Raw genomic sequence first — 27,676 nt, forward strand, 5'->3', positions numbered from 1 at the left:
CCACCCTCTGTTCCCATCCACCTCACACCCCTCCCAGAGTCTGGGTCGGGTCCGCACTGCAGACGATGCTCAGCTCCAGTCCTTTGCTCTTTATTGACGTGTTGAGTGCTATAAATAGAGCATCACAGGCTTGGGGGTCGGTGGGCCCCCCCCAAAGCAGAGCCAAAACGAGTCTCTGAGCTGTGTTGGAGCAGCAGGCTGGAACAGGACTGGAGGGGTGGGGGCAGCTCAAAAGGCGAGGCTTGGCGGCTGGAGCAGAGGCAAGAGGGGGCCGGCTTGGCGGCTGGCAGCGGCCCTCAACTTTGCAGGAATGTATTGAGTCGCTTTACTGCACACCCTCCATCATCTTCAGGAACTCTGTAGGGGGGAGACAGAAAACAGGTCAGTCCTGAAGCAGGAGGGGGCCAAGGAGCCCTGACTCCACACACCACAGGCCTAAGCAGCAGGATCTTGAGGGGGCAGCAACCTTGCCCAGATTGGGGCTGGCTGTGGCTCTAAACCCCTGCCCCCAGATGAAGGATTCTGGCCAGGTCATCAAGAGCCCGGAATCGACAGCTGCCAAAATCCGGGAAGGAAGAGGGAAGCCTATTTCCATGGAAGCTGAGAACTGATTTACTTGTTTGTATATAAAATTCATATACCGCTTGAGCGGGGAGGCTGTGTGCCTTGAGGGCCCTGCCCAGTGGGACAGGGAGCCTGTGGGGCTGGTGGAAGGGTCACAGAACTGCCTCTCCAGCTCCAAAGAAAGGCTTGGCTCATCCACTCACCGTCAAAGTCGATCCGGCCATCGTTGTTTTTGTCGCCGTCCTTCATGAGCTCCTCAATCTCTTCGTCAGTGACAGACTCTCCAGATATCCGGAAGATCTCAACCAGCTCCTCTGCATCCAGGAAGCCATCGCCATTCCTGTTTTTGGGTAGGGGGAGGAGAAGTGTTGAGGGGGCAGCACTAAGCTCCTGATTTAAACCCATCACTGCAGTCTGATCAGAACCAGGTCTGGGCACCCCAGTTTAAAGGAGGCTATTGGGAGGCTGAAACGGGTGCAGGTGACCTGCTGGGTAATAGAATCCTAGAGTTGGAAGAGACCACAAGGGCCATCCAGTCCAACCCCCTGCTGAGCAGGAAACACCATCAAAGCATTCTTGACATATGCCTGTCAAGCCTCTGCTTAAAGACCTCCAAAGAAGGAGACTCCACCACACTCCTTGGTAGCAAATTCCACTGCCGAACAGCTCTTACTGTCAGGAAGTTCTTCCTAATGTTCAGGTGGAATCTTCTTTCTTGTAGTTTGAATCCATTGCTCCGTGTCCGCTTCTCTGGAGCAGCAGAAAACAACCTTTCTCCCTCCTCCTCTTATATATTTGAACATGGCTATCATATCACCCCTTAACCTTCTCTTCTCCAGGCTAAACATACCCAGCTCCCTAAGCCATTCCTCGTAAGGCATCGTTTCCAGGCCTTTGACCATTTTGGTTGCCCTCTTCTGGACATGTTCCAGCTTGTCAGTATCCTTCTTGAACTGTGGTGCCCAGAACTGGACACAGTACTCCAGGTGAGGTCTGACCAGAGCAGAATACAGTGGTACTATTGCTTCCCTTGATCTAGATGCTATACTCCTATTGATGCAGCCCAGAATTGCATTGGCTTTTTTAGCTGCTGCATCACACTGCTGACTCATGTCAAGTTTGTGGTCTACCAGGACTCCTAGATCCTTTTCACATGTACTGCTCTCAAGCCAGGTGTCTCCCATCCTGTATTTGTGCCTTTAATTTTTTTTTTTTGCCCAAGTGTAGTACTTTACATTTCTCCTTGTTTAAGGAGTCCCTTCCAATTCTGGGAACAGCTGTGGGGACGTGGTTTCTGTGAGCAGGCATTGTCTTCTAAGGGGGTACAGCTTCTCTGCTCTCCAATGCTTAAAGTTGGGAAGACCAGAGAAGGATCATAGAGTTGGAAGAGACCACAAGGGCCATCCAGTCCAACCCCCTGCCAAGCAGGAAACGCCATCAAAGGATTCTTGACATATGCCTGTCAAGCCTCTGCTTAAAGACCTCCAAAGAAGGAGACTCCACCACACTCCTTGGCAGCAAATCCCACTGTCTGACAGCTCTTACTGTCGGGAAGTTCTTCCTAATGTTTAGGTGGAAGCTTCTTTCTTGTAGTTTGAATCCATTGCTCCGTGTCTTTGAAAGGCAATAAAGAGTCCCTAGCAGAGCACCTCCTGCTGATCTTGGTGTGGGAAGAGGTGTTCCTTCAGCCTTAACGCCCTGAAACGGGCCCAGAAGACAAGAGGCAATGGGTGCAATTGTTCTCAGAGTTGATATTCTCCGGCAGAGGGCATTGCAAGAGCAAGCCCTGAAGTCAGCAGGGCAAAGATCAATGGGGCAGAGGCCACGTGCCATAGGCGATTCAAGATGCACCCCCAAAGTACATGCCCACTCCTTTGAGGGCAGTGCCACCCCGTCTAGAACAAGATGCCCCACCAGCGCCCAGATCGGAGAGCCGATCACCCACAGAGCCTCCGTCTTGTCTAGATTCAGCTGGTTTGTTGGCTCCACAACCAGCATGTGGGGTGGAACCGGGCAGGTGCCCCCTGCCCCACTTCTCAATGGAATCCCAGTGTGTGTGTTTTCATGGGTTGGCCTGTGGCAGACTGGTGGTGAGGGAAGACTCCCCGCTGGTGTGTCAGGATGAGTCTGCATGTGGCCTTCTGATTCCACACAAGCACTCCAGGGTTGGTGACCCCCTTCTCTTCCAAGCCTGGCACCAGCTGGGCAGGGTCCAAGCGGAGAAGGGAGATGGTGTCTGGGCAGCCAGGTACACCTGAAGCCGCCTGAAGTTCACGGTTGCTGAAGTGCTAAGGAGGCCCCCACTTAGCTCAGCCAACTCCTCTGCCTTTGCAGGGCCAGGAGGTGCCCCGATCCTTTGTGCCTGGCATTTGCCTACCTCAGGCTCCTCCTTCCTCAAAAGCTGCCCATGTTTGCCAGGAGGTGAAAAAGGAGACTGGACAGAATTAGCCTCCAGGTAACAGAAGAAGAGGCAGCTTCTGCGACAACTGCAAATCACTCTCTTTTTCGGCTTTGGGTAGGAATGCCAGTGGAGTGGGGGGAGGATTTGAACCCTGGTCTCCCGGGTCCTCATCTGACACTCTACACACCACACATTTGTTTTGACAGTAAGTGCCGTTTGACAGTGGAGCAGACTCCTTTGCTGGAGGGTTTCGCGCAGAGGTCGGGTGGTCACCTGCCCATGGATGCCTTAGCTGTGATTCCTGCGCTGCTGGAGGTTGGACTAGAGGACCTTTGGGGGACCCTTGCAGTTCTATAGTTCTGTGGCTCGATACCAGTCCAGCTGCCATAAGGAGCTTTGAATGGGGGTCCCGTCGAGACTCTTGGCAGAGCATAAGTATCTCTGTGTGTGATCTGAACATTGCCCCCAGCTGTTCAGCCTTAAAACAAACCCTCCTCCAGGCAGGAGGGGCTTCTGCTGACCCCCCCTCCCCTTGTCAGCCTCACCTGTCAAAGATGCGGAAGCACTCAGCCAGCTCCTCCTCGCTTTTTCCCTTGGCATCCTCTTTCATCTGGCGCACCATCATGACCAAGAACTCCTCGAAGTCGATGGTTCCGCTGCCTGCAGGGAGGGTCCCCGGGACAAGGGTGAGGGTTGCCCCCTCCAGCCCCCTCCCAGCCTCCCTTCATCCCAGCCCGCCCCCCACCCAAGATGCAGGCCCTCCTCACCATCCTCATCCACCTCCTCTATGATGGCGTCCAGCTCCTCTTTGGTGGGCGTCTGGCCCAGCATCCTCATGACGGTGCCCAACTCCTTGGTGCTGATGTCGCCGCCCCCATCCGCGTCAAACATGTCAAAGGCGGCTTTGAACTCTGCAGGAGAGAGAGAGTAGGGGGGGGGGCTAGGGGATGAGCCTGGCAGGAACCAGAGCCAAGTCAACTCAGAGGTTTCCCAGATCCCGCAAGCCCTGAGTGGCAGGAGGCTGGGATGGATGACCGCTAGGGTCCCTTCTGACTACAATTCTAGCTGGTTTCATTCTTTCTAAAGGGCCAAAGGAGGGGAGGGGGGAATGGGCTTGCCAACGGGCTAAAAAGAATAATAGAAAAACCATCTGCCCACAACACAGGCCCCTCTCCTTTTTCACCTGAAGCTGTCATTCTATGGAAAACCTCATGGAGCTTCTGCAGGTGGTAGCAGCTCCTTGGTGTGGGAGGACCCCAAAACAACCCCCCCCCAAATGCATGCATGCACACAATCCCTGCTGTGCTCAGGCAGATTGGAATGGAGAAGGCCTTCCTGGGGCAACCCCTCCCCAAGTGATAATGCTTCAAACCTCACACAACTCACACGCAGAGGTAGTAGGGAGTCCTTGGCCAGGGGAGGTCTAGGGGGGGGGGACAAACTGCTAAACACGGTCAGAACTGCAGGCGGCAGAAGTAATCGCCCCTCTGCCCTGGACCTCCCCGATTCCAGGCGTTCCCCTTCTGTGTGTGCAGCTGGAGATTCAGGAGCCACCAGAGTGAGAGGAAGATGGTTGCTTGGGTGCAATAGAGGGGTCAATTTTGGAGGGGCTGGGCAATATTTTGGGTGCTAGAAGAGGGGGTGCCTCCCCCACCCACCCACCCACCCACTCACCCACCCACCTGGCTTTGTACAAGCTCCAGTCATGGAATCTGTTAAGCCTCTAAGCCACCCAAGCCACTTGTGGAATGGCTGGGCAGGGCATGGATATTCTTACTATTCTTGCAAAGAGCTCTAGAGGGTATAAATGGCTTCGCCTCCCACTTTTATCTCCACAACAACCCCGTGAGGTAGTCGAAACAAAATAAAGTGTGCATGCACACGAAAGCTCATACCAATGACAAACTTAGTTGGTCTCTAAGGTGCTACCAGAAGGGAATTTTTTTTTTATTTTGTTTCGACTACGGCAGACCAACACGGCTACCTACCTGTAACTAAACCTGTGAGGTAGGTTAAGCTGAGAGGCAGTGACTGGCTCCCAAGACCACACCCAGGGAGCTTCAAGACTGTCCTCATCCAACACCCTAACCACTATACCACACTGCCTCTCAGGGTGCCAGCAAATAAAATATTAGCTTATGACGTTTTGTGGTTACCCCGCCTTCCTCCCTAGTTGGCCCACATCCAAAATGGCCACTTTGCCCCTCGGCCGAGTCAGGGTGCCTGCTGTGCCCAACCGGGTGCCCCCCGAGGATGCCCCTCAACTCACCCGCGATCATTTCCTCAGTGAGGAAGGACCGGGCTTCCGCCTGCTGGTCCGTCTGCAAGGCAAGGGGAGGAAGTCACCAAGGGAGCAGAGTCAGGCCCAGCCGGGGCCATGCCCAGGGATGCCCTCCCCACCCCCGGCTACCTGCATTCCCCTCTGCCATTGCCACTGCTGCTGCTGCTTCTGCCACCTCCTCCTCAGGTGGTTGCTTCTCTCCCGAGACTTTCTTTCCCCAGCCCACGAAAAGCCCCTTCTCTTGGCATCACCAGAAAGGGGACTGCTAGCCACTGGAGCTCCAACCCCGCCTTGGCCTCGGCTTGCTCCGCCTGGCATTCTGCAGGTGGTGCAGCAGAAGGGGATTCACAGAACCCAGCCCCCTGCGACCGGGGTTGCGAGTGCCAGGGTCTTGGGGCAGTGGGCAGGAGGAGCGCTGGGATTCCTGTTGTGGCTCCTGCATTGCGGCAGGGTTCGACTGGACGACCCCGGGGGTCCCTTCCGATTCCGCAAGAGCATCCCTTGCTCTCGAGAGGCTGGGCGGCACATCTCCACCAAGGCTGGCAGAATCCGTCCCTGAGCAGCCCCTGCGTGGGTCCCAGCTTGCAGGTTCCTAAGGTCCATCTTGCAGAGGCAGCCAGCTTTGGCCCAGAGTTGCGCAGCAGCCCCAGGCTTCTTTGGACTTCGCCAGGATTCCTGGGACCTGAGAGAGAGGGACCTCACGGGGCCCACAGTGGCTGGCCAGAGGAGAGGATGGCGGTCCTTGACGGAGGGATGCTATTCTTAGCAGCGCCTGCCGGGTGCCTCCTTCTAGGGTGCTCAGCAGGCCGCCAGCCAGCTGCTCCAGCACCTGTTGGCTGGCAGATTGGGTTACTCCTTCGAGCCGGGTCTTGTAGCTCAGCGGCCGACAGGCAGGCAGGCAGGCAGGGTTCCTGGGGCGGCTTGGCTTTCTCCACGGCCATCCGGCTCCATCCTTCATGTCCTTGGCCAGGCTTTGCGAAGGGTGCAATGACCCCCTGGGCAGCCCCCCACCCGCCCAGATCCAAGGAGATTCCCCATTTGCCCCCATCTCTCTTCCAGCAAAAACCGCCCTACTCCCCCAACACCCCGAGCCACGGTTGACCTCTCCGCCCTCTCTTTCCATGAGAAGACCCCATCCCCGCCCTCTGCCTTTTGCCTTGCCCCCGCCCAGCCCCACCAGTCTCCCCTGCAGCCTCAGCCCAAGGGCCACTCCTGCCCTTCGGCCCCACACAGGGCAGCTCCTCCGGGAGCCGTGCTTGTGTCCTGGCCACGTCTCCTGCCGCGATCTGTGCTGGTCATGAGCCCCGGCGCCGGCCTGTCCCATCGGACGCGCGAACAACCAGTCCATCTCACCACCTGCGCACGATCCGCGGCCCGGTCCGGCATCCCGGGAGGAGATGAGTCTCCCACCGTCCTGGGCGCCGCCGTCAAAAATGGGCACACGTGCCCATGTCTTACCATGCTTACCATGTTGGCAGGAAAGACCCCACAGCAACCCACAGAGAGAAAGAGACCCGGTGGCGCGTCCGCTCCGCTCCACTCCCCGGCGGACGACGGCAGAAAGCTTCTCTGCGGCTCCTGGCAGGGCCTTTTGTACTCTGCCCGCTGGGCGGGGCCTTGCCCAGGCCTTCGTGGTTGGACGCTGCCGGGAGGCGGTTCTCCAGACAGCCAATCGCCTCCCTCCCTGCCTGCTCATTGGCCGGGGGGGCATTTTAGCCAAATTTAGCCAAGCCACTCCTGGCTACGTCCATCCTCAGCAGCAGGGGAGGCTGAAGGAGGAGGAGGAGGCAGGGAGGGTCTGGGTGCCCTGGGGGGAGAAACCCAACACCTCCCCGAGAGAAGGATAAGGAGCTGGAGGCAGGCTGCCCACAGACTGTACATGCCCGTCCGCTGAGCACACCTGCCCCAGGCCAGCAGGGGGTTAAAAATAGCAGGGACAAAGCAGTGGGTGTCCTCCTCCTGCCCCCCCCCTCTCCAGACACAAACATCCCATATATTGAGGCTGGAGGAAGGGTTGGGAAGTCTTGAAACCCAGCCTGGCCCATCTGAGTGGAGGAATGACATGTTCTGGGAGTGGGGCTCCCCCCCCCCCAGGCCTGCCCAGAGCACCCTTGTTCTTTTGCTAAGCTGCTGGGCACCCAAGCAGTGGAGGCGCCCCTGCTGTCGCTTGCTTATAAAGGGATCCCGTTTCCTCCACGTCTCTGAGGGAAGTCGTGTGTGAAATAGGCCAAGCCAAAGGCTGGAGAGCAAGGAATCTATCTGCTGGACCCTTTCGCTCTCCTTCCCAAACTCCTCAGCCTCAGTCCATGGAAAGTCACTGGCCACACACATCGGAATATCAGAAGAGCCAGAGCCCCCCCCCCCCAGTCCGGCATCCTGTCCCCACAATGTTAAAGATGGCTATGATGGGAAACCAGCAAGCAGGATCCAAGCCTAAGAGCCCTCTCCCCTCCTGTGGCTTCCAGCAATAGGGATCCTCTTTTAAAGCCATCCAGCCTGGTGGTCACCACTGCATCCTGCAGCAAGGAGTTCCACAGTTTAATTTCCGTGCTGCACGAAGAAGCCCTTCCTTTCATCTGTCCACCATTCAGCTCCATGGGAGAGAGGGAGAAAAGCTTTCCTCTGCCCCATTTCTCCAGACTGTGCATCATGTTATAGACTTCTCATGGTCCTCTCCTGACGGAAGGGAGCAGCTGGCTGCCCTCCCCCCCCCCCGTCCGCTTCCCCTATTAATAGACATTCCTAAGGAAAGCTGCTGAGGAGGCCAGCAGAGCAGCTTCCTAAATAAGGCAGAGAAGTGGCAGGGGGGTCTAGTCTCTCCCCCCCCCAATACACCTTGAATCCACACCAGATTGAAGGCACAAGAAAGGGACCTGGCAGAGTTGCAAGGTACTGACACAAGAAGGGGATTCACTTGTTGGCTTGGAAAGGTGTTTGATCCCCCACCCCTTTCAGGACTGGCAAGTGCAGGCCTTGTATTCTGGAAATGCCACCTCCCCTGCCCCTGGTTCCTGCCATGTGCCCCAGAGCAGCCCCCCACATTGCAGTGGGCTCAAGTGTCAAAGCAGTGGCAGCTACCCCATGTGGCTCCTCGCAAAAGTTTGCTGAAGTAAATTCACAGGAGGAAAGTTTCCCGTCCTCTCCTCCACCTTGAAGGCACCTGGGACGACCGAAAGCTTCTTCGGAGGGGCATAGAACTGTAGAGTTGGAAGGGGCTCCAAGGATCATCCAGCCCAACCCTCTGCAATGCAGGTGTCACTGCTAAAGAATCCCCTGATGGATGGCCATCCAACCTCTGCTTAAAAACCTCAAGTGAAGGTTTGGTTCCTGAATCACGGGGTTGGACTAGATGACCCTTGGGTCCCTTCCAGCTCTACAGTTCTATAATTCAACCCAGGAGAGCCCACCACCTTCTGAGGGAGTCCGTTCCACTATCAAATAGCTCTTGGGTCCTCCCGGACACAGTGGTATTGGGCGCTGGGAGGAGGCTAACTCTTCTTCCTTGAACTTCCTTAGCTTAACCTATATTAGGATGCAGGCCAAACGTGTTTCTGAGTGCAGCCTGCCTGCAGCTATGGCAGAGTTAGAGAGGAAGAGAGGTCAATCCATAGGGTTGTCAGCAGTATGCAGATGACGCTCAGCTCGACTTCTTCAACTAAGCGGTGCTTGGCTGATTAGCAATCCATGCCCTTTAAAATATGTTTGTGGGAAGGGGGGGTATTGGTTTGTTTTCGTCTTATTATGTATTTTGTGTTCTCATTTTTTTTAAAAAAAAAATTCTGTTGTGATCTGCCCTGGGAACTTTGGATAAAGGGCGGAATGGGCATAGCCAGGATATTTTTTTTGGAGGGGGGAGAGGACTTTTGTTGCTGGGGGGCAGAACCGCCGTGACCAGTCAGTTAGTTCAGTATTTCTATTGTTTTACTTGATGGGGAGGAAGCTGCCCCGCTTGGCTATGCCCATGAAGGGCGGTATGCAAATCTAATCAATAATAATCAATAATTGTAACCCAAAGAGTGCTCTCCAATGGCTCATCCTCCTCCTGGAAAAGAAATTACCTGTGGGGCGGTGCAGTTGTTCTTGTTTTAAAGGCAGGGGTCAGCAAACTTTTTCAGCAGGGGGCCGGTCCACTGTCCCTCAGACCTTGTGGGGGGCCGGACTATTTTTTTTGGGGGGGGGAATGAATGAATTAATTCCTATGACCTACACATTCTACTCATGTAAAAACACCAGGCAGGCCCCATAAATAACCCAGAGATGCATTTTAAATAAAAGGACACATTCTACTCATGTAAAAACATGCTGATTCCTGGACCGTCCGCGGGCCGGATTGAGAAGGCGATTGGGCTACATCCGGCCCCCCGGGCCTTAGTTTAGGGACCCTGTTTTAAAGGGATACTCCACAGGAGGAAAGGAATCTTCCACAGGGAGTTGATCCCCCGCTCTCTTACTGTGCATTGCTCACGCCCCACCTTATTGCACACGCCCCAAGCTGTTCCTCACCCCTTCTTTTCCACAGGAAGGAAGAAATCTTCCTATTGCCTGGAATTTGGGCCACACCCCCTGACCTCCTTGGCAGGCTGCAGGTATGTTTTGAACAAGCCAGGCTGGCCCAGTGACAAACGCCAAAGGAAATTAGGCAGTCAGGCAAGTTTGATGAAGAAGGTGGGTCCTTGGCCTCGCAGAAGGGCTCTTCTCTTGTGCATGAGGGAAATCAGATCAGAATGTGCAGGGAACATTATGTTTCCATAACCGGAACTTGCACATAGCTCAGAGTTCTTCCCATACGCAGGCGAGATGCTCTTGTCAAAGTGCAGCCATGCATATACCGTATTTTTCCGTGTATAAGACACTATTTTTTCCTAAATTTTGGAAGTTTAAAATAAGGGGTCATTTTATACACGGATAGGGCAGTGCACTTTCTTAAGTTTGAGTCCCAAAAAATAGGGGGCGTCTTATATACGGGGGCAAGTTATACACAGAAAAATACGGTAATACTTATTTCATTTCTTTGCTACTTTTCCATGCGCAAAAAAGTAATGCTCAAAGAGGCATGCAGCAAAGAAAACTGAAATGCATTTCAACACCAAACGGTGCAAAAAGAATTTCCTAATGACATATCAAAACAACTCAATAGCAAATATAATAACATGGGGGGGAACAACATTTCAGAACTATAAATATAACAAGATTTCATAAACAACGTTCAGCATCCAGTAACAAAAGTAACAAGGGAGCTTGACAGTTCCCCCTTGGCCTGGAGACATCCCCTCCCAACATGTTACTCAGAGTCCCTCTCCTGCAGCTTTTGCAAGGCTTCTAAGGGCAGCGGGGGAGGGGAGCTGGAAACACCCCTCCTTCCTTCCTTCCTGGGAGGTTTTTAAGCAGAGGTTGGATGGCCATCCATCATGGATGCTTCAGCTGAGATTCCTGCATTGCAGGGGGTTGGACTAGAGGACCCTTAGGGGTCCCTTCCAACTCTACGATTCTATATTGTCTCTCCAATATGAGGAGTTTTGCAGTTATGTAAGAATGTTAGAAGCTCCTGGCTGCATCCTCGTTCTCACGGTGGAATTGAGCACAAGATCCCTCTCCTTTCCTGCAGTTTCCAGCTCACCAACTGGGGAGGCAAAACAGAGCCATCCTGGCCAGGAGCCCTCAAGAGCCCTCCCCCCCCCCACCAATGAATTTGCCTAATCCTCTTTTAAAGCCATCCAAGTTGGTGGCCATGACCACTTGCTTGTGGAAGCAAATTCCACAGTTTAGCTCTGTGCTGCGTGAAGAAGTCCCATTTCTTTTCTCTGTCCTGAATCTCTGGACATTCACTGGGTGCCCCTCAGTTCCAGTGTGAGGAGAGAGGGAGGAAAACTTCCCTCTATCCACAGCAGGAATTTGAAACTTCTATCATGTGGCCTCTTGCTCACCCTTTCCCTAAACAAAATACAGTAGTCCCAAACGGCAACCTTTCTGCAAAGAGGAGCCCCTCTATCCCCTTATTCAGCACAGAAAGATTGAGGGGGGGGGAGGACTTTATGGGAAATGGAGACACCCTTTTCCACAGGGCCAACTCCAGGTTTGAGGAGCCCTTGGCAAGATGGCCTTCGTGGGGCTGCTTCTACTGTAAGTCTGCGCCCCCTCCACCTGCTTCAGATGGAGGCTCATCTGCAGGCAGACGCTTCTTGAAGGGCATCCTGAGCAAGTTTGCAGACGACACCAAATTGGGAGCGGTGGCTAATACCCCAGAGGACAGGATCACACTTCCAAATGACCTTAACAGATTAGACAACTGGGCCAAAGCAAACAAGATGAATTTTAACAAGGAGAAATGTAAGGTACTACACTTGGGCAAAAAAAAAAAATGAAAGGCACAAATACAGGATGGGTGACACCTGGCTTGAGAGCAGTACGTGTGAAAAGGATCTAGGAGTCTTGGTAGACCACAAACTTGACATGAGTCAACACTGTGATGCAGCAGCTAAAATAGTCAATGCATTCTGGGCTGCATCAATAGGAGTATAGCATCTAGATCTAGGGAAGTAATAGTACCACTGTATTCTGCTCTGGTCAGACCTCACCTAGAATACTGTGTCCAGTTCTGGGCACCACAGTTCAATAAGGATACTGACAAACTGGAACGTGTCCAGAGGAGGGCAACCAAAATGGTCAAAGGCCTGGAAACGATGCCTTATGAGGAACTGCTTAGGGAGGTGGGGATATTTAGCCTGGAGAAGAGAAGGTTAAGGGGTGATATGATAGCCATGTTCAAATATATGAAAGGATGACATATGGAGGAGGGAGAAAGGTTGTTTTCTGCTGCTCCAGAGAAGCAGACATGGAGCAATGGATTCAAACTTCAAGAAAGAAGATTCCACTTAAACATTAGGAAGAACTTCCTGACAGTAAGAGCTGTTCGACAGTGGAATTTGCTGCCAAGGAGTGTGGTGGAGTCTCCTTCTTTGGAGGTCTTTAAGCAGAGGCTTGACAGGCATATGTCAAGAATGCTTTGATGGTGTTTCCTGCTTGGCAGGGGGTTGGACTGGATGGCCCTTGTGGTCTCTTCCAACTCTATGATTCTATGGCACCCGAGAACCTTTTAACGTGCACTGGTTTTCATGAGTCCCTTGAACCCCTATTGCCCCAAATATTCTCTCAAGGAGTTTCTACCCTTTCCACAAGCAGCCAAAAAGGAGGCAGAAGTTAAGGTGGGAAGGAGGAACCACCTGAGCGACACCTGACAAGACAAGGTGGAGGCAGGAGGAGGCCACTCAGGGACACGGTTGTTTAACCAACAGCGAACCACAACATTCACAAAGGAAGTTGTACGAGGCGAGTCAGATCATTGTCATTTACGAGTGTAAGAGCCTGCTGGATCAGGCCAAAGTCCCTTCTAGCCAGCCCTCTGTTCTCACAGCAGCCAACTCTGCGTCTATGGGAAGCCGAAAGCAGGACCTGAACTGTTATTCAAGGTGCACACGGCAACTGGAAGGGAAGGGAGAAAAGAGCTCCCCTTGCTAGTAGCCACTAGGCAGCCTGATCCTCCTCTGTGAATTTGTCCAGTTCTCTTTTAAGCCATCAAGTTGGCCATCAATGCCTCCTATGGAAGGGAGTTTCATGGGTTAACTAGGAGCTGTGTGAACAATTACAGTGGAACCTCGGTTTACGAATTTTCGGTTTACGAACGCCGCGGACCCATCTAGAACGGATTAATCCACTTTCCATTACTTTCAATGGGAAAGTTCGCTTCAGTTTATGAACAGTCTTCTGGAACCAATTGTGTTCATAAACCGAGGTACCACTGTACTTTCTTTTCTCTGTCCTGAATCTTCCAAAGGTCAGCTTCATTGGGTGGCCACAAGTTCAAATGTTGGGAGGAGAAAAACTATTTCTCCAAGCACAATATTATTTATAGAGGTTGGCTGGGGTACACAGGAGAAAGGGAGGTACCCCGTTGAAGTCTGGTGAGGCAACGTGGTGTAGTGGTTAGAGCGTCAGACCAGGGTTTGAGCCTCCACCTGACCATGAAGCTTTTTTAAATTTGATGAAACATTGTATTTAATTATTTTGCTGGAAACCCAGCCAGATGGGTGGGGTATATAAATGATAAATAATTATTATTCCTCCCTTTCAGCCTAACTTACTTCACAGGTACAGGTAGGTAGCCGTGTTGGTCTGAGTCGAAGCAAAATAAAAAAATTCCTTCAGTAGCACCTTAAAGACCAACTAAGTTTTTATTTTGGTATGACCTTTCGTGTGCATGCACACTTATTGGTATCTGAAGAATTTTTATTTATTTTTGCTACTTCACAGGGTTATTGTGAGGATTCAAGGAGGAGGGGGAGACCCTCCTGGATCTCCTTGGAGAAAAAGATGGCATATAAATGCAATAAGATGCATAAATTTAGAGAAAAACAATCCAAGATTTAGGGCACTTCGAAAAAACCATTTATTGCTGCGTAGGTTTTTGTGGACGACAGCTTCCTGCCCTGCCCTCCATCCAGGGCGCCTCCAGCCATAAGGAAGCTTCTGCTTCTATTTTTCAGGCGTCACAAGAGAGTGAGTAATCTTGGGGAGAAAAGGCAGGTAAGTTACGGAAGGTGTGCAAATGCATCTCGAGCCCTGTTCATGACCCCCGGGGGTTCCTTCGAATCAGGAGCGCCAGCTTGGCCCCGGGGCCGTGGGTGCCAGGCTGCTCAGGCAGCGTGCCTGGCCCTGCTGGCACTGGAATTTGTGGGTGCCCGGCCCCTTCGTGGGGAATCTTGTGGGGGCTCGCTCGGGGCACCCAGCGAATTGGCGCCTGTGCGCTTCCAACCCTGCAGCAGCTCCGTGCCATTTCATTCCTTTGTTGCATTTGCGCTACTACGCCCTCCTCCCTCCGCAAATCTCCGGGCGGTTCTGGGGGTTTTTGCGCCCCGAGGGAAGCCCCCCCCCGTCGCTGCGCCGTCTCCAAGGGGCGCCCCGGGAAAGGCTGCAGGGGGAGCCCGTCGGGGCGGACGCCTCTCCCGGCTCCCGGCTGGGCAGCTCGGCGGGGGCGGCGCTTCCTTCCCAGCGCGCGGGGGGAGAAGAGGGAGAGGCCGGCCACCGAGAGCCAGGAGGAGGAGGAGGAGGAGCCGCCGCAGCCCGAGCGGCCATCGCAGGAGGAGGAGGAGGAGAAGGAGGAGGACGGAGACGCCGGCGCCCCTAGTCCGCCTTTGCCTCCAGGTGAGCGGCGCCCGGGGAGCTGCCCGATCCGCCCCCCGCTCGCCAAGAGCCTGGGGGGACCGGGCGGGGGTTCCCCAGCCTGGGCCCCCAAACCGGGTTTAATAATCTGCGGCGGGGCGAACTGCAACGCGCTTCCTCGGGGCATGTGCAGAGCGCGAATCCCGTTGCGCGCAATCTTCCTCGCCGCCCGCGCGCCCTCGGGAGTTCTCGCCCGCCAAGCCCCCGGACCTTTTCCCGGACGGGGCCGCGGCTCTGGCCTGCAATGGGTGGGGCTGCGCGAAAGGTGCCCCGGAGCATGTGCAGAGTGCCCCCTGCCTACTAACCGCACGCGCTCTCTGGGGCGGAGGGTGTCCGGGGCAGGCCTGCGCCCCTGCGCCTTTGGCAATGCCTGAGCTGCCCTCAAAGAAAGTGGGGCGGGGGTTGCCTGCCGCCCCAGAGCAAAATGGGCTAGGCATTTATGTGTTTTATTTATTGCGTATGACTTCTATGTTTGTAATTATTTAAATCTTGTCACGTTGCAAGCCGCCTTGAGCATTGTTTTAACTATGGAAAGGCGGGCTGGAAGAGCCGGGTGTTCCTGCTTCGCCTTCACCTGCGGGTGCCCTGGGGCTGAGGCACCTTGGCATCACGTCGAGGCCCCAGGTTGCCCCTGTGGGTGCTCAGTGTCCAGCTGCTCCCTTGGGACAAGAACCACGAAACCTCTGGGGATGGGAGGGTGCTGAGCGCAGGCCTTGTTTTGCTCTTCCTCGCTGGGTGTGCATGGGGCGGGCATTCTCCCATGCCAGGCACGATGCCCCAGGCTGGCTCTGGCTTGCAGCTGCTCCCTCTTCTCTCCAGGCTGCCCCTTTCTTTCTTCCTTCCTTCCTCCCTCCTGTTTTTTTTATAATATATTTTTATTAATTTTATAACAAATACAAAAAAAGAAAAGAATACAGAAAATACAAAAAAATACACAAAAACCTAAAAAAGAAAAAAGAAAACTAGAAAAACAAAAAACATGAAAAAAGAAAAAAATTCTTTAACAATTTATCCAATGGATATCTTACACTGTTGACTTCCTCCTTCCCCCCTTCCACATTTCTATTTATTTCTATTATAGCACTCTATTTCTTAATCCATTTCTTCTTCTAATATAGTTATAATAGATTTTTTCGATCATTGTTTTACAATTATAACTTATTTCCTTCTTACTAAATCCAAATGCTTCTTCAGCGTCTTTGTATTACCACTTCCCTTATTGTCCATTTTTTATCTTATATTTCTCCAAATAAATCTTAAATTTATTCCAATCTTCTTCCACCGTCTCTTCTCCCCGATCTCGGACCCTCGCAGTTAGTTCAGACAGTTCCATAAATTCTATCAGCTTCATCTGCCAATTGTCCACTGTACCCTCCCTCCCTTCTGCATCCAGCCTGTACCCTCTGCAGAGTGACCCTCTCTCTGGCTTTCAAAAGAAGGCGCAGAAAAGCCCCACAACCTCACGGGCAGGATTAAGAGAAATTCAACAGTGTAAATAAGTTTTGATGGATGCTATAAGGAAATACTGAATGCTTTAGTTTACAATACGTAAAATGAACCATGGAAAGAGAAGATGTCATTCATATCTTAAGGATGTAAAAATGAGTATTTTAAATTGTCAAGCAGAAAGTATAATGAAAATTATATATATATATATATATGAAAAGCCCCACAAACTAAAGAGTCACCTTCTTGTTTCATTGTGTTGCATTGCATTTATATCTCCAAGGAGCTCAAGGGTGTGTGTGTGCGTGGTCCTCCCCTCTTACCTGTTTAATCCCCGCAACAACCCTGTGAGGCGGGTCAGGCTGAGAGGCAGCAACTGGTGCCCCAGGTGAGCTTCATGCCTGCGTTGGGCTTTCGAAACCACTTTTTAGGGCACAGTTGCCCCTCCAAAACAGTGCACAAGGCACCATGAGAAACACAACGGTAACAAAATATTTAAAATTAAGCAATTGTCCAGTTAAGACCACGTGAAACCCCCTTAAAATGGAGCAGCAATCAACAGCCATTATTAATAAAGCAGCAGTTAAGGCAGAGAGGAGTGAAATGAAAACGGTTTGCATATTCTTGTCAAAAACTTCCAAAATAAGGCTGGGGTGGGGGGTGGGGTGCACAAGAGCACCATTAAGTGCAGGGCAGCCGCTGCCACACGCAGACCCTGACCCTGGCATCTGGCAGCTTTCTTTCTTCTACAGGCAGGCCAGAGCACAGGACCTCCTTGGCCAAATGCCAAAGCCCAGTCAGGCTTGTAGAGGGCACAGAGTGGGACAGGGGACATCGGCAGCCCTCCAGATGTTGGCTGGGGTTGATGGGAGCGGGAGCCCAAAGAACATCTGCAGGGCCGCAGGATCCTCACCTCTCAGTTAGGGCTTTAGAAGCCAAAATTTGAGCATTGAACTGGGTCCCCAAACGAAGGAGGCAGCCCATGTAACTTTACAGAATTGGTGGGGCGCTTGGCCCCAAGCAGCACTCGCTGCCATATTCCTGGATTGGACTAGATGACCCTTGGGGGTCCCTTCCAGCTCTGCAATTCTGAGATTTGATGAATCTGTGAAGTTGGTGTTTCCAAACTGTCTTCCAAGGCAGAGTGGGCATCGTAGTGTCTGGAGTGGGCACAAGGTCAATCAGGATCTGCTGGTGGACCTTTGAGGGATTAACTGACTTCTAATAATATAAGCATAGCAAGTAAAAACTATATGAGGGCCATTCACTTTTCACCCCATGTTTCTTTCCCGTAAATTATGGGTGCTAACTGGCTGCCTTGTCTTGAGTTTTGCATTCCGAATATTAGGGAGCTGGGCATGTTTAGCCTGGAGAAGAGAAGGTTAAGGGGTGATATGATAGCCATGTTCAAATATATAAAAGGATCTCATATAGAAGAGGGTGAAAGGTTGTTTTCTGCTGCTCCAGAGAAGCGGACACGGAGCAATGGATTCAAACTACAAGAAAGAAGATTCCACCTAAACATTAGGAAGAACTTCTTGACAGTAAGAGCTGTTCGGCAGTGGAATTTGCTACCAAGGAGTGTGGTGGAGTCTCCTTCTTTGGAGGTCTTTAAGCAGAGGCTTGACAGCCATATGTCAAGAATGCTTTGATGGTGTTTCCTGCTTGGCAGGGGGTTGGACTGGATGGCCCTTGTGGTCTCTTCCAACCCTATGATTCTATAATCAGGTGCAAGATCTGCAATTCTCTGCGCAGATAATTCCAGTGCATGGCTTATGGAGAACAGTAGCTAACGGGATCCATTCCCCGAGAGACCTTTTTGCAGCTGGCTCTGGTGGTTGGATTGTGGAGTTCCAGCAAAACCACGGAGCAGATCCAACAAGCCAGAAGTCTGCCTAGCCCTGTGTTACAGCCACCCAGCCTGGATGCAGACAGAGCAGGTATCATGGAGAGAGACCTGTTTTCTCCAGAAGCTGGTAAAAAAGCACCCCTGGCCACTGATTCCTGCCCTGAGAGTGACAAATCCAGGACCACCCCCAAACCATGTAACACCCCCCCCCATGCAACTCCACAACTCCATCCAGGTCAGTGCACCCACATCAATGGGTTTCCCCGCCCACATCCATCCCGGTCATCCATCCCCAAACAGCTCCAGAAACTTCTTGTTCTGAACTTCTATCACCTCCCTGGCTTAACGGCAGAAACACGAGGTAGAGCTGCTTGGTGACACTGCAGCCCATCAAACCTCCAGATGACTCACTCAGCCGTTTCCTATAGGTCACTGGCTCCCAAAGTGGACAATACTGCCTGCTGGGGGGGGCTGTAGGGTTACCTAGGGGGGCCAAGAGGCGAGGGAGCAGGCACTGGAGGTGGTGGTTTAAGATGCCTGCCTGCTAAGAGACTTTAAACCTGTGATCCCTTTATCAAGGCCATCCACCACATTAAGAATTTACCGAACAGTGAAGTCGTTACTCAGTGTGGAATCTAAGACTCTTAATCTCTGTCAGACTTTGAAAAGCTGATCTCCCTGGATCAAGTTCGTCAGTTTTGTGGAATCAATTGAACTAAATTTTGTCCCAAGACAAAAGCAGTTTCAATCTTCCCTTAGCAAGCGTTTATACTCAATATGTTTATTTTGAGATTTTGTGCTGTCTTTTCCTGCATAAAGGGCGCCTCTTAAGCTTTGTGGGGGCAGTTTGAGGAATCTGTTAGGGTTCGTCCTTAGTTGCTGGCCACCACAGCAGCCTCCAGGCCCAGAGAGCAAGAGGGCCGACGTGGGTCACAAAGGAAGTGCCAAGACTCCATCCAGGTGTTTGTCAGCTCAACCTGGAGAGCTGTCTCTGAAGTTAGTCCACGGCTGGTGCCTTTACTCCACAATTTCTCCGCTTTGTGCATCCAGGTGCGTCTTCACTGTGTTGGAGGGGCAGCCGTGTAGTTGGTACCTAGAAGCACATGTGGCGGAGCTGCTCAAACGTGGCTGAATTTTGGAAAGAGGTGTTTGCCAAGTTCTCTTGGATAACTAAACAAACTATTACTCCCATCTTTCCACCTGGCGCTTTGGAGCCTGCATATGGAAACAGAACGGGATTCCAAAAGTACTTATTTCCCATCTCTTAACAGCAGGCTGGGAAGACTTTTAATCTTAATAGTTTGGATTGCTGGTGTTCAAGAGTTTGGCAAACTGTCCTCCTTGAGTATCTAAAAGGCAGAGTTTGGATCACAGTTTGTAAAATGTATGGCAAGGTCTTATTTCTTACAGAGATGTTGCAGCATGTGGAAGCTCAGTGCCATCAGTACATGCAAATGTCTGGCTCATTTAGGACTATGCAGAACCTTCATTCCCAATAATGATGGAACTCGCAGGCAGAGAATGCTTTTGTTTTTATGAATCTCTGTTATTTGTGAAGGGAATCTTTGTACGTGTCAATACTTTTACTATCCCCCTTTGAAGCTGTGCTGGGTCTTTGATACTTTGTCCTTTTGGGGTGTGGTGCTTTATGGGTTCAAATCTTCGTTATCTTTCTGTTACATTTTCACTTTGTGTGTTTGTCGAGAAGCCATTAATATATATAAGGAAGTGCTAAAGGCGGAGGCAGAGAAACTGGGCTCCACTGGGGAAATCCCTGCCCCATGGCGTAGAGGGGGGGGGAGGCCTGCTGAGAGTGACCTAACTGCCTCTTCTTCCCTGCAGGGCTCCCCCTCCCCCCAGCATCTCCATGGCCTCCCGCATCCTGCACCGCCTGAGGCATGCACTGACCGGAGAGGGCGAGCGGGACGGGTTAGCCGGCTGCAGCTCGGAAGCGGAAGAGTTCCCAGAAAGCTCCGAGCTGGAGGATGACACTGAGGGCCTCTCCACGCGGCTCAGCGGGACGCTGAGCTTCACCAGCAACGATGAGGAGGAAGAGGAGGATGAGGACATTGGCGTGGCTGGGCAAGCGCAGCCCCCAGAGCCGGACCTGCTGGGCGAAGACACGGAGGACGCAGGTAGGGCCCTGGAGCCGGCAGCAGATAGGGTGGTTTGCGGGCACATGGTCAGTGTGCAGGTGGCCCCTGAACAGCATAGGAGAGTACATTGGGCAGGGGCTTGCGGTTAAGGAACTGCCGGCACCCTCTCCCATTCCTCACAAGTGTGTCGAGTCAGGAGAGAGGAGGGCAAAGGGGGCAGCGCCTGCCCCGTGGTGCCAGCCACGTCTCAGCACCTTCAGAAGCAATTAGCCCACTTGGCAGGACGATCACTCACAGGCGCAATGCTGCGGAACACTGGGTCCAGTTCTGGTCGCCTCGCCCCCAAAGGATGCTGTAGAGAAGGGCCGGGCAAGCAAGAGGATCCCGGGGGAAGGGGCTTTTTAGAGAAAAGGCAAGAGGTCACATGACGGAAGTTTATGGAAATGATGCAGAGCAGGGAAAGTTGATATCATAGAATCATAGAGTTGGAAGAGACCACAAGGGCCATCCAGTCCAACCCCCTGCCAAGCAGGAAACACCATCAAAGCATTCTTGACATATGCCTGTCAAGCCTCTGCTTAAAGACCTCCAAAGAAGGAGACTCCACCCACACTCCTTGGCAGCAAATTCCACTGCCGAACAGCTCTTACTGTCAGGAAGTTCTTCCTAATGTTTAGGTGGAATCTTCTTCCTTGAAGTTTGAATCCATTGCTCCGTGTCCGCTGGGAAAGATATAGAAGTGTTTGCCTTCCTCTCTCACAACACTAGCACTTGTGTGGCTTTAAAAGTGGATTAGACAAATTCAGGGAGGAGGAGAGGGCTGGCAACTAGCCACAATAGCTCTGCTCTGCCTCCACGGTCAGAGAAAGAATTGCTTCTGAATCCCAGTTGCTGGAAACCTCAGGTGTGGAGAGTGTGGCTCTTGTGCTCAGATCCTGCTTGTGGGCTTCCTCTAATGGGCATCTGATTGGCCACTGTAAGAAGGAGATGGCCTGATCCTGCAGGTTCTTTTTCTGTGTTTGGTCCAAGCTCTTCTCCAAGCCAGAAACAGGACTTTAGCTTGAGCTCCGGCAGACCAGGAAGCAGGGACCCCCCCCCCTCCCAGAGCTTGACATCTGCTTTCTTCCTTTTCTGCCCCCCCCCCCCCGCTGCAGAGCACAGCCCCCCGACGGAGCGCAGGGGCAGCAACCTGCTCACCCGGCAGCTGCAGGAGCTCTGGAGGAAATCGCGGGGCAGCTTCGTGCCCCAGCGCCTCCTGTTCGAGGTCACCAGCGCCAACGTGGTCAGCGAGCGGAACTCCAAGTACGTGGTGAGTGAGATGGGGGGGGGCCCAAGGAAGGAAACCCTCCCCCCAGCCTGGGAAAGAACCTGGGATTGGAGGGGCAGCAAAAACAAGAAGGGAGAAGGGCCCAACATCTAGCAGGCTGGGGGCGGGGGGGAGATATTTGAGAGAGAGAAGCTGCCTCTCCTGGCCTTAAGACAGCCAAATGCCCATGTACAGGTGTTCTTGGGGTCCCCCCTGCCCGAGGCAGTTCCAACTCTATAACCAGGAGAAAAAAGGGGGCGGTCAGACTTTGCCTGCCCCACCCTCCTCTGTCTTTTTGGTGGTGGCACCCGCCCTGTGGAACACTCTCCCATCAGATGTCAGGGAAATAAACAACTATCTGACTTTTAGAAGATATCTGAAGGCAGCCCTGTTTAGGGGAGCTTTTAATGTGTGACGTTTTATCGTGTTTTTAATATTCTGTTGGGAGCCGCCCAGAGTTACCCAGAGCAGGGTATAAATAAATAAATTGTTGTTGTTGTTATTATTATTCTAAGGAAGACTGGAGTTGCCTCTTCTTGCACCCACCATGCCTTATTGGGAGGGTGGGGGTGTCTTGTAGGGTGCCTAGCCCTGACTATTTTCTCTTTTTCCTTGTGCTGCCACGGTTTGGGCAGAAGAGCCTCAGGTAACTTTCCCTGCCTGGATTTCTCACCCCCCCCCCTTGCTGCTTGGGGATCTGTCTGCGGAAGGGGGGAGGTAGGCTCACGCAGCGGGAAGCCAGGGAGAGGGGCATGCCTCCCTGTTTGTCTTGCTGCGGGGTGGGGAGAGGGTTACGGGATTGTGCCCCTTTCCGGGCAGCCCCTCACCACTGCCCCTGTCCCGTCCCACAGCTCTACACCGTCTACTTGATCCGCGCGGGGCAGTTCGACAAGGCGCCTGCCTGCATCTCCCGCCGCTACTCTGACTTCGAGCGGCTGAACCGGCACCTGCGCCGGCACTTCTGCGGCGACATGGCGGGCGTCTCCTTCCCCCGGAAGCGGCTTCGGCGCAACTTTGCGGCCGAGACCATCGCCAAGCGCAGCCGCGCCTTCGAGCAGTTCCTGTCCCACCTGCATTCGCTGCCGGAGATCCGACGCTCGGCCGACTACCTGGAGTTCTTCTTCCTGCGCGACCTGCAGGCGGCGCAGTGCCTGACGTGCTCCGGGAGGTACCCAGAGGCCCTGGCAGCCTGGGCCAACGCCCACCAGCTGCAGGAGAGGCTGGGCGCCTGCCGCTCGGGCCACTTCCTGCTGACGCTGGCCGGCCTGGCTGTCTGCCACCAGGAGCTTGGCCAGGCCGGGGAGGCGCACGCTGCCTGCGAACGGGCCCTGTGTCTCCTGGAGGCCCAGGACAGTCACCCTCTGCTGGCCCCCTTCCTGCAGGCCCACATCCGCCTCTCCTGGGTGCTGGGCAGGGACAAGCGCCAGGCCGAGGCCCGGCTGCAGCGACTGCAGGAGGCTGGCGGGGCGGAGATGCACCCGCCCACACTGAAGGAACTGCTCATCAAACAGCCCCTGCCCTGAGGAGGCCAACTGGCTTCACTTTGGATCGTGGGATGGGAAATGGGAGGGGAGCAGCCCAGGCAGAAATCGGACTGTTGTCCCTCCCAAGGACCACCCTGCCCCTGCGAGGAACAGCTGCTGGGGCTGTTTATTTGGGGCTCCGTAGAGGAATTAGATGCCTCCCTGGCTTCTGAAAGGGACTCCTTTGTAATACTTGAATGCCTGATGGGAAAAAGGGATAGTAGCATCTACCTGCCATGTTTGTCTGACACTAATAGCTGTTCCGGTAGGCAGAGGGGTACAGCTCCCGCCCCAAGTGGAAGCCTGGGGGTCTCCAGAGGTGGGTGCTGCTGTTGCTGCTAGTTGGGAGTTCCAGCCTACTGGGGAGAGGGGAGCTGAGGTTCCAGCCCCGAAGCTGAAAAAGGGAAGCTTTGGGAGCAGTTTCCTGGAAAGAGGGGCTGCCTGCTCCCGCCTCTTGCAATGGGGCAGGGCGTCAAAGGGAAATGGGGTGGAAACCAGGTCCCTCCCTCCCCTTGCAGCCTCAGGAGACCAGAGCCTTGGAGGGAGGGGCTGCCGCCCCTTTATTAGTGAAAGGGAAAGCCAAGGGCCAGTCTTGTAACTCCCTTCACCCAATAAAAAGGAGTGCTTCTGTTTGTGGGTCTCTGTGCAAAAGCCGCCCAGACCAGCTGGCTTCCATCTGGCTCAAGAGCTGCTGCTGTTCCAGGTCCTGCCCAGGTGAACGAGGGCTGCTCTCTTCCTCGCTACAGCTTGCTGCTGGAGGGCTGCTCCTTCACGCGGATGACGCCTTCCTGGGCGCAGCTGGCAGCCAAGACGCCGTCCCTGCGCCACAAGCGCCCGTGCACGAGGGCCCGGGACCCCCCTGCGTGTCAGAGAGAGAAGAGGAGGAGGGCGGTGGCTGAGGACTGTCTGCTGTGACGCAGAACAGCCCTCAGGTGTCTCTTCTCCCCGCACAGCCCACCCACTCTCCCTACCTGGCACCTACCTGCCCAGGGGCTCTCGCACTCATAGAGCATCCAGTGGTCGGCCCTGAAGGGGGCGTGGAACCACATGGAGTGGTCCAGGGAGGCCAGGAAGCTGACCCTGTAGTGCTGGTGGGGGAAGAGGGCCGTCCGCAGGAAAGCGTAATCCGAGATGTAGGCGGCCACACAGCAATGCAGCTTCATGTCACATTCGCCTGGAAAACAGACGAAACATGCAAGACACGGAGGAGAGAGCAAGGCGCAGGGGGCGGGTAGCAGAGAGCCTGCTGAGGGGCTAAGAGGGGTGCCAGCGGCCCCTGTATGAGCTGGAGAGGAGGAGGCGCAACTTGAAAGACCCAAACGATCTCCCAAAGCAAGTTCCTCTGTCCAGAGACAAAGCTCTAGAGCTCCAGGGCAGGAGCCTGCTTGTTCCACACATCCTTCCCCCAAAATGTGTGTTTGTTTTTTTCTTTTTAAGGTTCTGTAAAAGAAATAAATTGAATACTGATTCAAGCGAAAGGATGCAGATTCACATTGATACTTGATTTAGAGGACTTTTCTGGGCCTCAGACCAATCCCTGGGATGCTAACCGAGGGAAGGGGGGGGGCAGGCGCCAAAGAGCTTACCTATGTGGCCCCTGGCTCTCACCCACAAGAGCTGCTTGGGTTCCTGCGGCCTCCGGTGGAAGAAGTCTGGGGGGTTCACTGGCTTAATCTCAATGGGAACTTCTTGGGCCAGCATCTTGTTGAGTCCTTGCCTGTACCTGTCCAGAAGATTTGGGTCCCTTTGAAAAAAGAGCAGACACGAGCAGTGAGCAGGCTGGGAGCAGAAGGGGGCGCCAAAGCAGGCGAACAGGGAGCCTTTGCCCACTGGTCCCAGGCAGCCTGGCCAATGTCCAGGGGTGGACCATCAGGAGGGTATGGAGGAAAAGGGGGCGGGGAGGGTCTGGCTCCTGGAATGTTGGGCCTCATTCTCACTTGCTCAGCCAGGCATACCAACCAAGCAGGGCTTTTTTCCCCAGCCGGAACTCACTAGAACTCCATTCCAGCACCTCTCAAGTGGATGCCATTACAAGAGAACAAGGGAGGCATTTATGGTGAGTTCCGGCACTGGGTAGAAGCTGTCATGGGCTAGAGGCAGAGCCCTCTCCCCTCCTGCAGTTTCCATCCTGGCTGGTCGCCATCCTCAGCCCTCACTTCCTAATCCTCTTTTAAGACCATCGAAGTTGGTGGCCACCAGTGCCTCTTGTGGGAGGGAGTTCCATAAACTAGCCTGGTCAACCCAAGTCTGCTGGAGCTGCAGCAGAGCCAGAAGAGAGTTCAAACTGCAAGCAAACGCAGAGCTAAGCCCATTAGCGCACCTGCCCCAGGTAAACCCATTGCCCTCCTGGAAGACACACTTTCCCCACATCACAGCTGGGTGGGTCAGTTCCAGCCCCAGAGGCTCCCTGGGCCAGCTGGGGGGCCAAGGGTGAGGAAGGGGACCCCTGGCCACTCACTGCAGGTACTTCTGGATGAGCTCTTCCTGGGTCAGCAGCTCCTCTGGAAGGGGCACGTCCGGCATGTGGAACTGGTGCTTGACAGGACTGGCCTGGTCCTGCTGGAAGGAGGCCTGGCAAATGAGGATTGGCTTCCCATGCTGGATGGCCTTGACCGACCGCACCGAGAAGCTCCTCCCTGTGCGAGTGCGCTCCACCTGGTACAGAACCGGCACCGTGGGGTCCCCTGGAACCAGGAAGAGCCTTCGGTCAGCTCACTTGCCGCCCCAGGAAAGGGAGAGCGAGGGGAGCATCATGGCTGCTATGTGAGCAAGCACACGCTCTCTTGGTTTCTTCTCTATCTCCCCCCCCCCTCCCAGAGATCAAGAGTTCTCAGGTAGCTTCTGGGCTGTGGCCCGGAATAACAGTAGGAGCATGACAGTGAATTGGGGGTGGGCAATGCTGAGCTGGTGGGAGCAGCAGCAGCTTCTGAAGTGGAAGGGGACAAGGCGCAGGATTTCCTCCCTCTGTTGTTTTCAGTCCCCGTCAGGCCAAAAGTGGTGATGAACTGGGTCTGATGCCACCACCCTTACAGCTGCTGTTGCAGCTTCCTGGGACACTCTGCCTGCTAAGATGTGGCCTGTATGGACCTGGAGGAGAAGCAGGAGCATCCCCCAGTGGCCAACAACACACAAGCCATCATCCACTAAAAGCAGCAGGCTTAAGGCAAAAAAAAAAAAGTAGGTACGGTAGTACTTAGATGCTGCACTGAGGAATCACAGCTACATTGAGTAACTGTATTTACTGGTTTTTGGGGGGATGCTGAAAGGAGAGAGAATAGAGCTAAGAATGTAAGAAGAGTCTGCTGGATCAGGCCATTGGCCCATCTACTCCAGCAGTGGAATCTGTGTGACCAGAAACAGCCTCCCTTGGGTGATTAGATGTGGAGGCCCAGTAGCCACAAAAGGCCATCTCCGTCCATCAAACCTTGCCTGTGAACTTCCTTTGGATCTTTACCTGGCCACTGGCAACACTTTGGGTGTGGTTGTGTGAGTCATCACCTCTTGACAGTTCTGCAGCTTACCAGGGTCTGCTTATAAAGTGCTGTTCAAGAACTCCACCCTTTCCACCCCCTCCTTTCCCAGAACCTGTCGTTACCTGCTCTTACGAAGTAGCAATGCAACGAATGGACTTGTACATCCTCACTCACAGCCTTTGCAGCTGCCACCAAGGCCTGGCCCACTATCTGCCCACCGAAGAGTCTCTGTGTGACTGGCACCCAGTAGTGCCTCCCACTAGGAGAAAGACAACAAAGTGAGGTTATTCCCCCCAAAAATGGCACCATTCTGTCTGCCCTGATTCCTGTTTTTTCTTTATTTATTTCTTTGTTTTTAGCATTCTATGGGGTGGCCTGTGGGGACAAGGTGGATAGCATGAAGTCATGTCAGGCCCACATAGTTCTTGTTCTCTGCACTGCAAATCAGAACCTTGTAGCCCACTCTCACAGCTATCTGGGGTCAGGGCCCAGGACATTTGAATTTCTCCCAAAAGCAATTCCCAGTATGAAGCTTGGCTTGTTTTCAGAAAAGATGGTGAAGCAAAAGAGCCCATTTTGTTTCTTGTGTTATTCCAAACCCAAGGGCCTGTCTTTCAAAGGGTAAAGCCACCCACTCAAGTTGTCACCCATCAGAGACATACTTGGGCTCTGCCACTTTGTGTGAGGTGACCATTGTTGTTTCATTTGTTTGCAAGACAGATATGAATCCATCAGCGAGACTTTTATTACATTGTTGCCTTTGTTTTTTTCTTAATGCTGTGGGATAATGCTGTACAGCCTGGCTGCTGGATCAGGCAGAAGCACCAATAAGCAGCTGTCTTATGATCCTAATTGCAGATAAAAATTTAAAGGGAGGCTTTTTTTAAACCAAACAACCAAAAACATAACAGCTTCAGTGCCATTTGGTGCTGAAAGACGGGAAGAAACCTTCCAGAAACCTGGAGAAGAGAAGATTGAGATCTCAATACAATAGCTCAGCCTGATGGGCGGGGTAAAAATAAATTATTATTATTATTATTATTATTATTATTGGTTTTGAAACAGAGGTTGGATGGCCCCCTGCCAGGGATGCTTCAGCTGAGATTCCTGCATCGCAGGGGGTTGCGCTAGATGACCCTGGGGGGGTCCCTTCCACCCCTACAATTCCGAGATTCTAGGTCCACATCCCCCAACACGAACAGAGGGCAGTTTCTCGGAAAGGCCCGGCCTGTGTCGCTCCCCCCCCCAGGCCGCCCTCCTTCGCCCCCACTGACCGAAAGAGGTCCAGGTCCAGCGGCTCCAGGTTGAGGAGGCTCGTGACCAAGACGCTGCGCAGGTCGCCCTCCTGCGAGGCCTCCTCCCCGCCTCCCTCGCCCTTCGCCTTCCGCTCGGGAGCCCCGGGCCGGCCGGTGTCTGCAGGCGACGCCATGTTGAACCGTCACGTGACAGGAGACAGCCGGAAGTCCGCGCGGCCGAGGCCGGAAGCGCTCTCTCCCTCGCTCTCTCCCATTGGCTGCGGGG

At 53.6% G+C, this 27,676-nt stretch overlaps 3 protein-coding genes across 5 annotated transcripts; 1 reads left to right on the forward strand and 2 right to left on the reverse strand.

The window, feature by feature from the left end:
- Nucleotides 1-69: 69 nt before the first annotated feature.
- On the reverse strand, nucleotides 70-6,842 carry TNNC2 (troponin C2, fast skeletal type). 2 transcript variants are annotated; one of them, XM_035122887.2, is made up of 6 exons: nucleotides 6,714-6,842; nucleotides 5,235-5,286; nucleotides 3,733-3,876; nucleotides 3,511-3,625; nucleotides 768-904; nucleotides 70-357 (listed from the first exon to the last, which is right to left on the reverse strand). In XM_035122887.2, exons 1-6 carry the CDS (start codon nucleotides 6,714-6,716, stop codon nucleotides 326-328), a joined length of 483 nt encoding a protein of 160 aa, XP_034978778.1. In that variant the 5' UTR covers nucleotides 6,717-6,842; the 3' UTR covers nucleotides 70-325. The 2 variants fall into 2 exon arrangements, with proteins under 2 accessions (XP_034978778.1, XP_034978777.1); XM_035122886.2 differs by having other exon boundaries at nucleotides 6,705-6,823.
- A 7,495-nt stretch (nucleotides 6,843-14,337) lies between these two features.
- Nucleotides 14,338-24,160, forward strand: SNX21 (sorting nexin family member 21). 2 transcript variants are annotated; one of them, XM_035123452.2, is made up of 4 exons: nucleotides 14,338-14,444; nucleotides 19,600-19,892; nucleotides 21,008-21,162; nucleotides 22,011-24,160. In XM_035123452.2, exons 2-4 carry the CDS (start codon nucleotides 19,625-19,627, stop codon nucleotides 22,680-22,682), a joined length of 1,095 nt encoding a protein of 364 aa, XP_034979343.2. In that variant the 5' UTR covers nucleotides 14,338-14,444; nucleotides 19,600-19,624; the 3' UTR covers nucleotides 22,683-24,160. The 2 variants fall into 2 exon arrangements, with proteins under 2 accessions (XP_034979343.2, XP_060133412.1); XM_060277429.1 differs by having other exon boundaries at nucleotides 14,340-14,444; nucleotides 21,008-21,155; nucleotides 22,011-22,161.
- ACOT8 (acyl-CoA thioesterase 8) lies at nucleotides 23,216-27,610 on the reverse strand. Its single transcript, XM_035123451.2, has 6 exons — nucleotides 27,430-27,610; nucleotides 26,278-26,414; nucleotides 25,141-25,366; nucleotides 24,269-24,426; nucleotides 23,665-23,856; nucleotides 23,216-23,541 (listed from the first exon to the last, which is right to left on the reverse strand). The coding sequence occupies exons 1-6, from the start codon at nucleotides 27,582-27,584 to the stop codon at nucleotides 23,423-23,425; spliced, it is 987 nt and encodes a 328-aa protein (XP_034979342.1). The 5' UTR covers nucleotides 27,585-27,610; the 3' UTR covers nucleotides 23,216-23,422.
- Nucleotides 27,611-27,676: the final 66 nt, after the last annotated feature.

Source organism: Zootoca vivipara, chromosome 7, assembly GCF_963506605.1.
Source record: "Zootoca vivipara chromosome 7, rZooViv1.1, whole genome shotgun sequence".
NCBI lineage: Eukaryota > Metazoa > Chordata > Lepidosauria > Squamata > Lacertidae > Zootoca > Zootoca vivipara.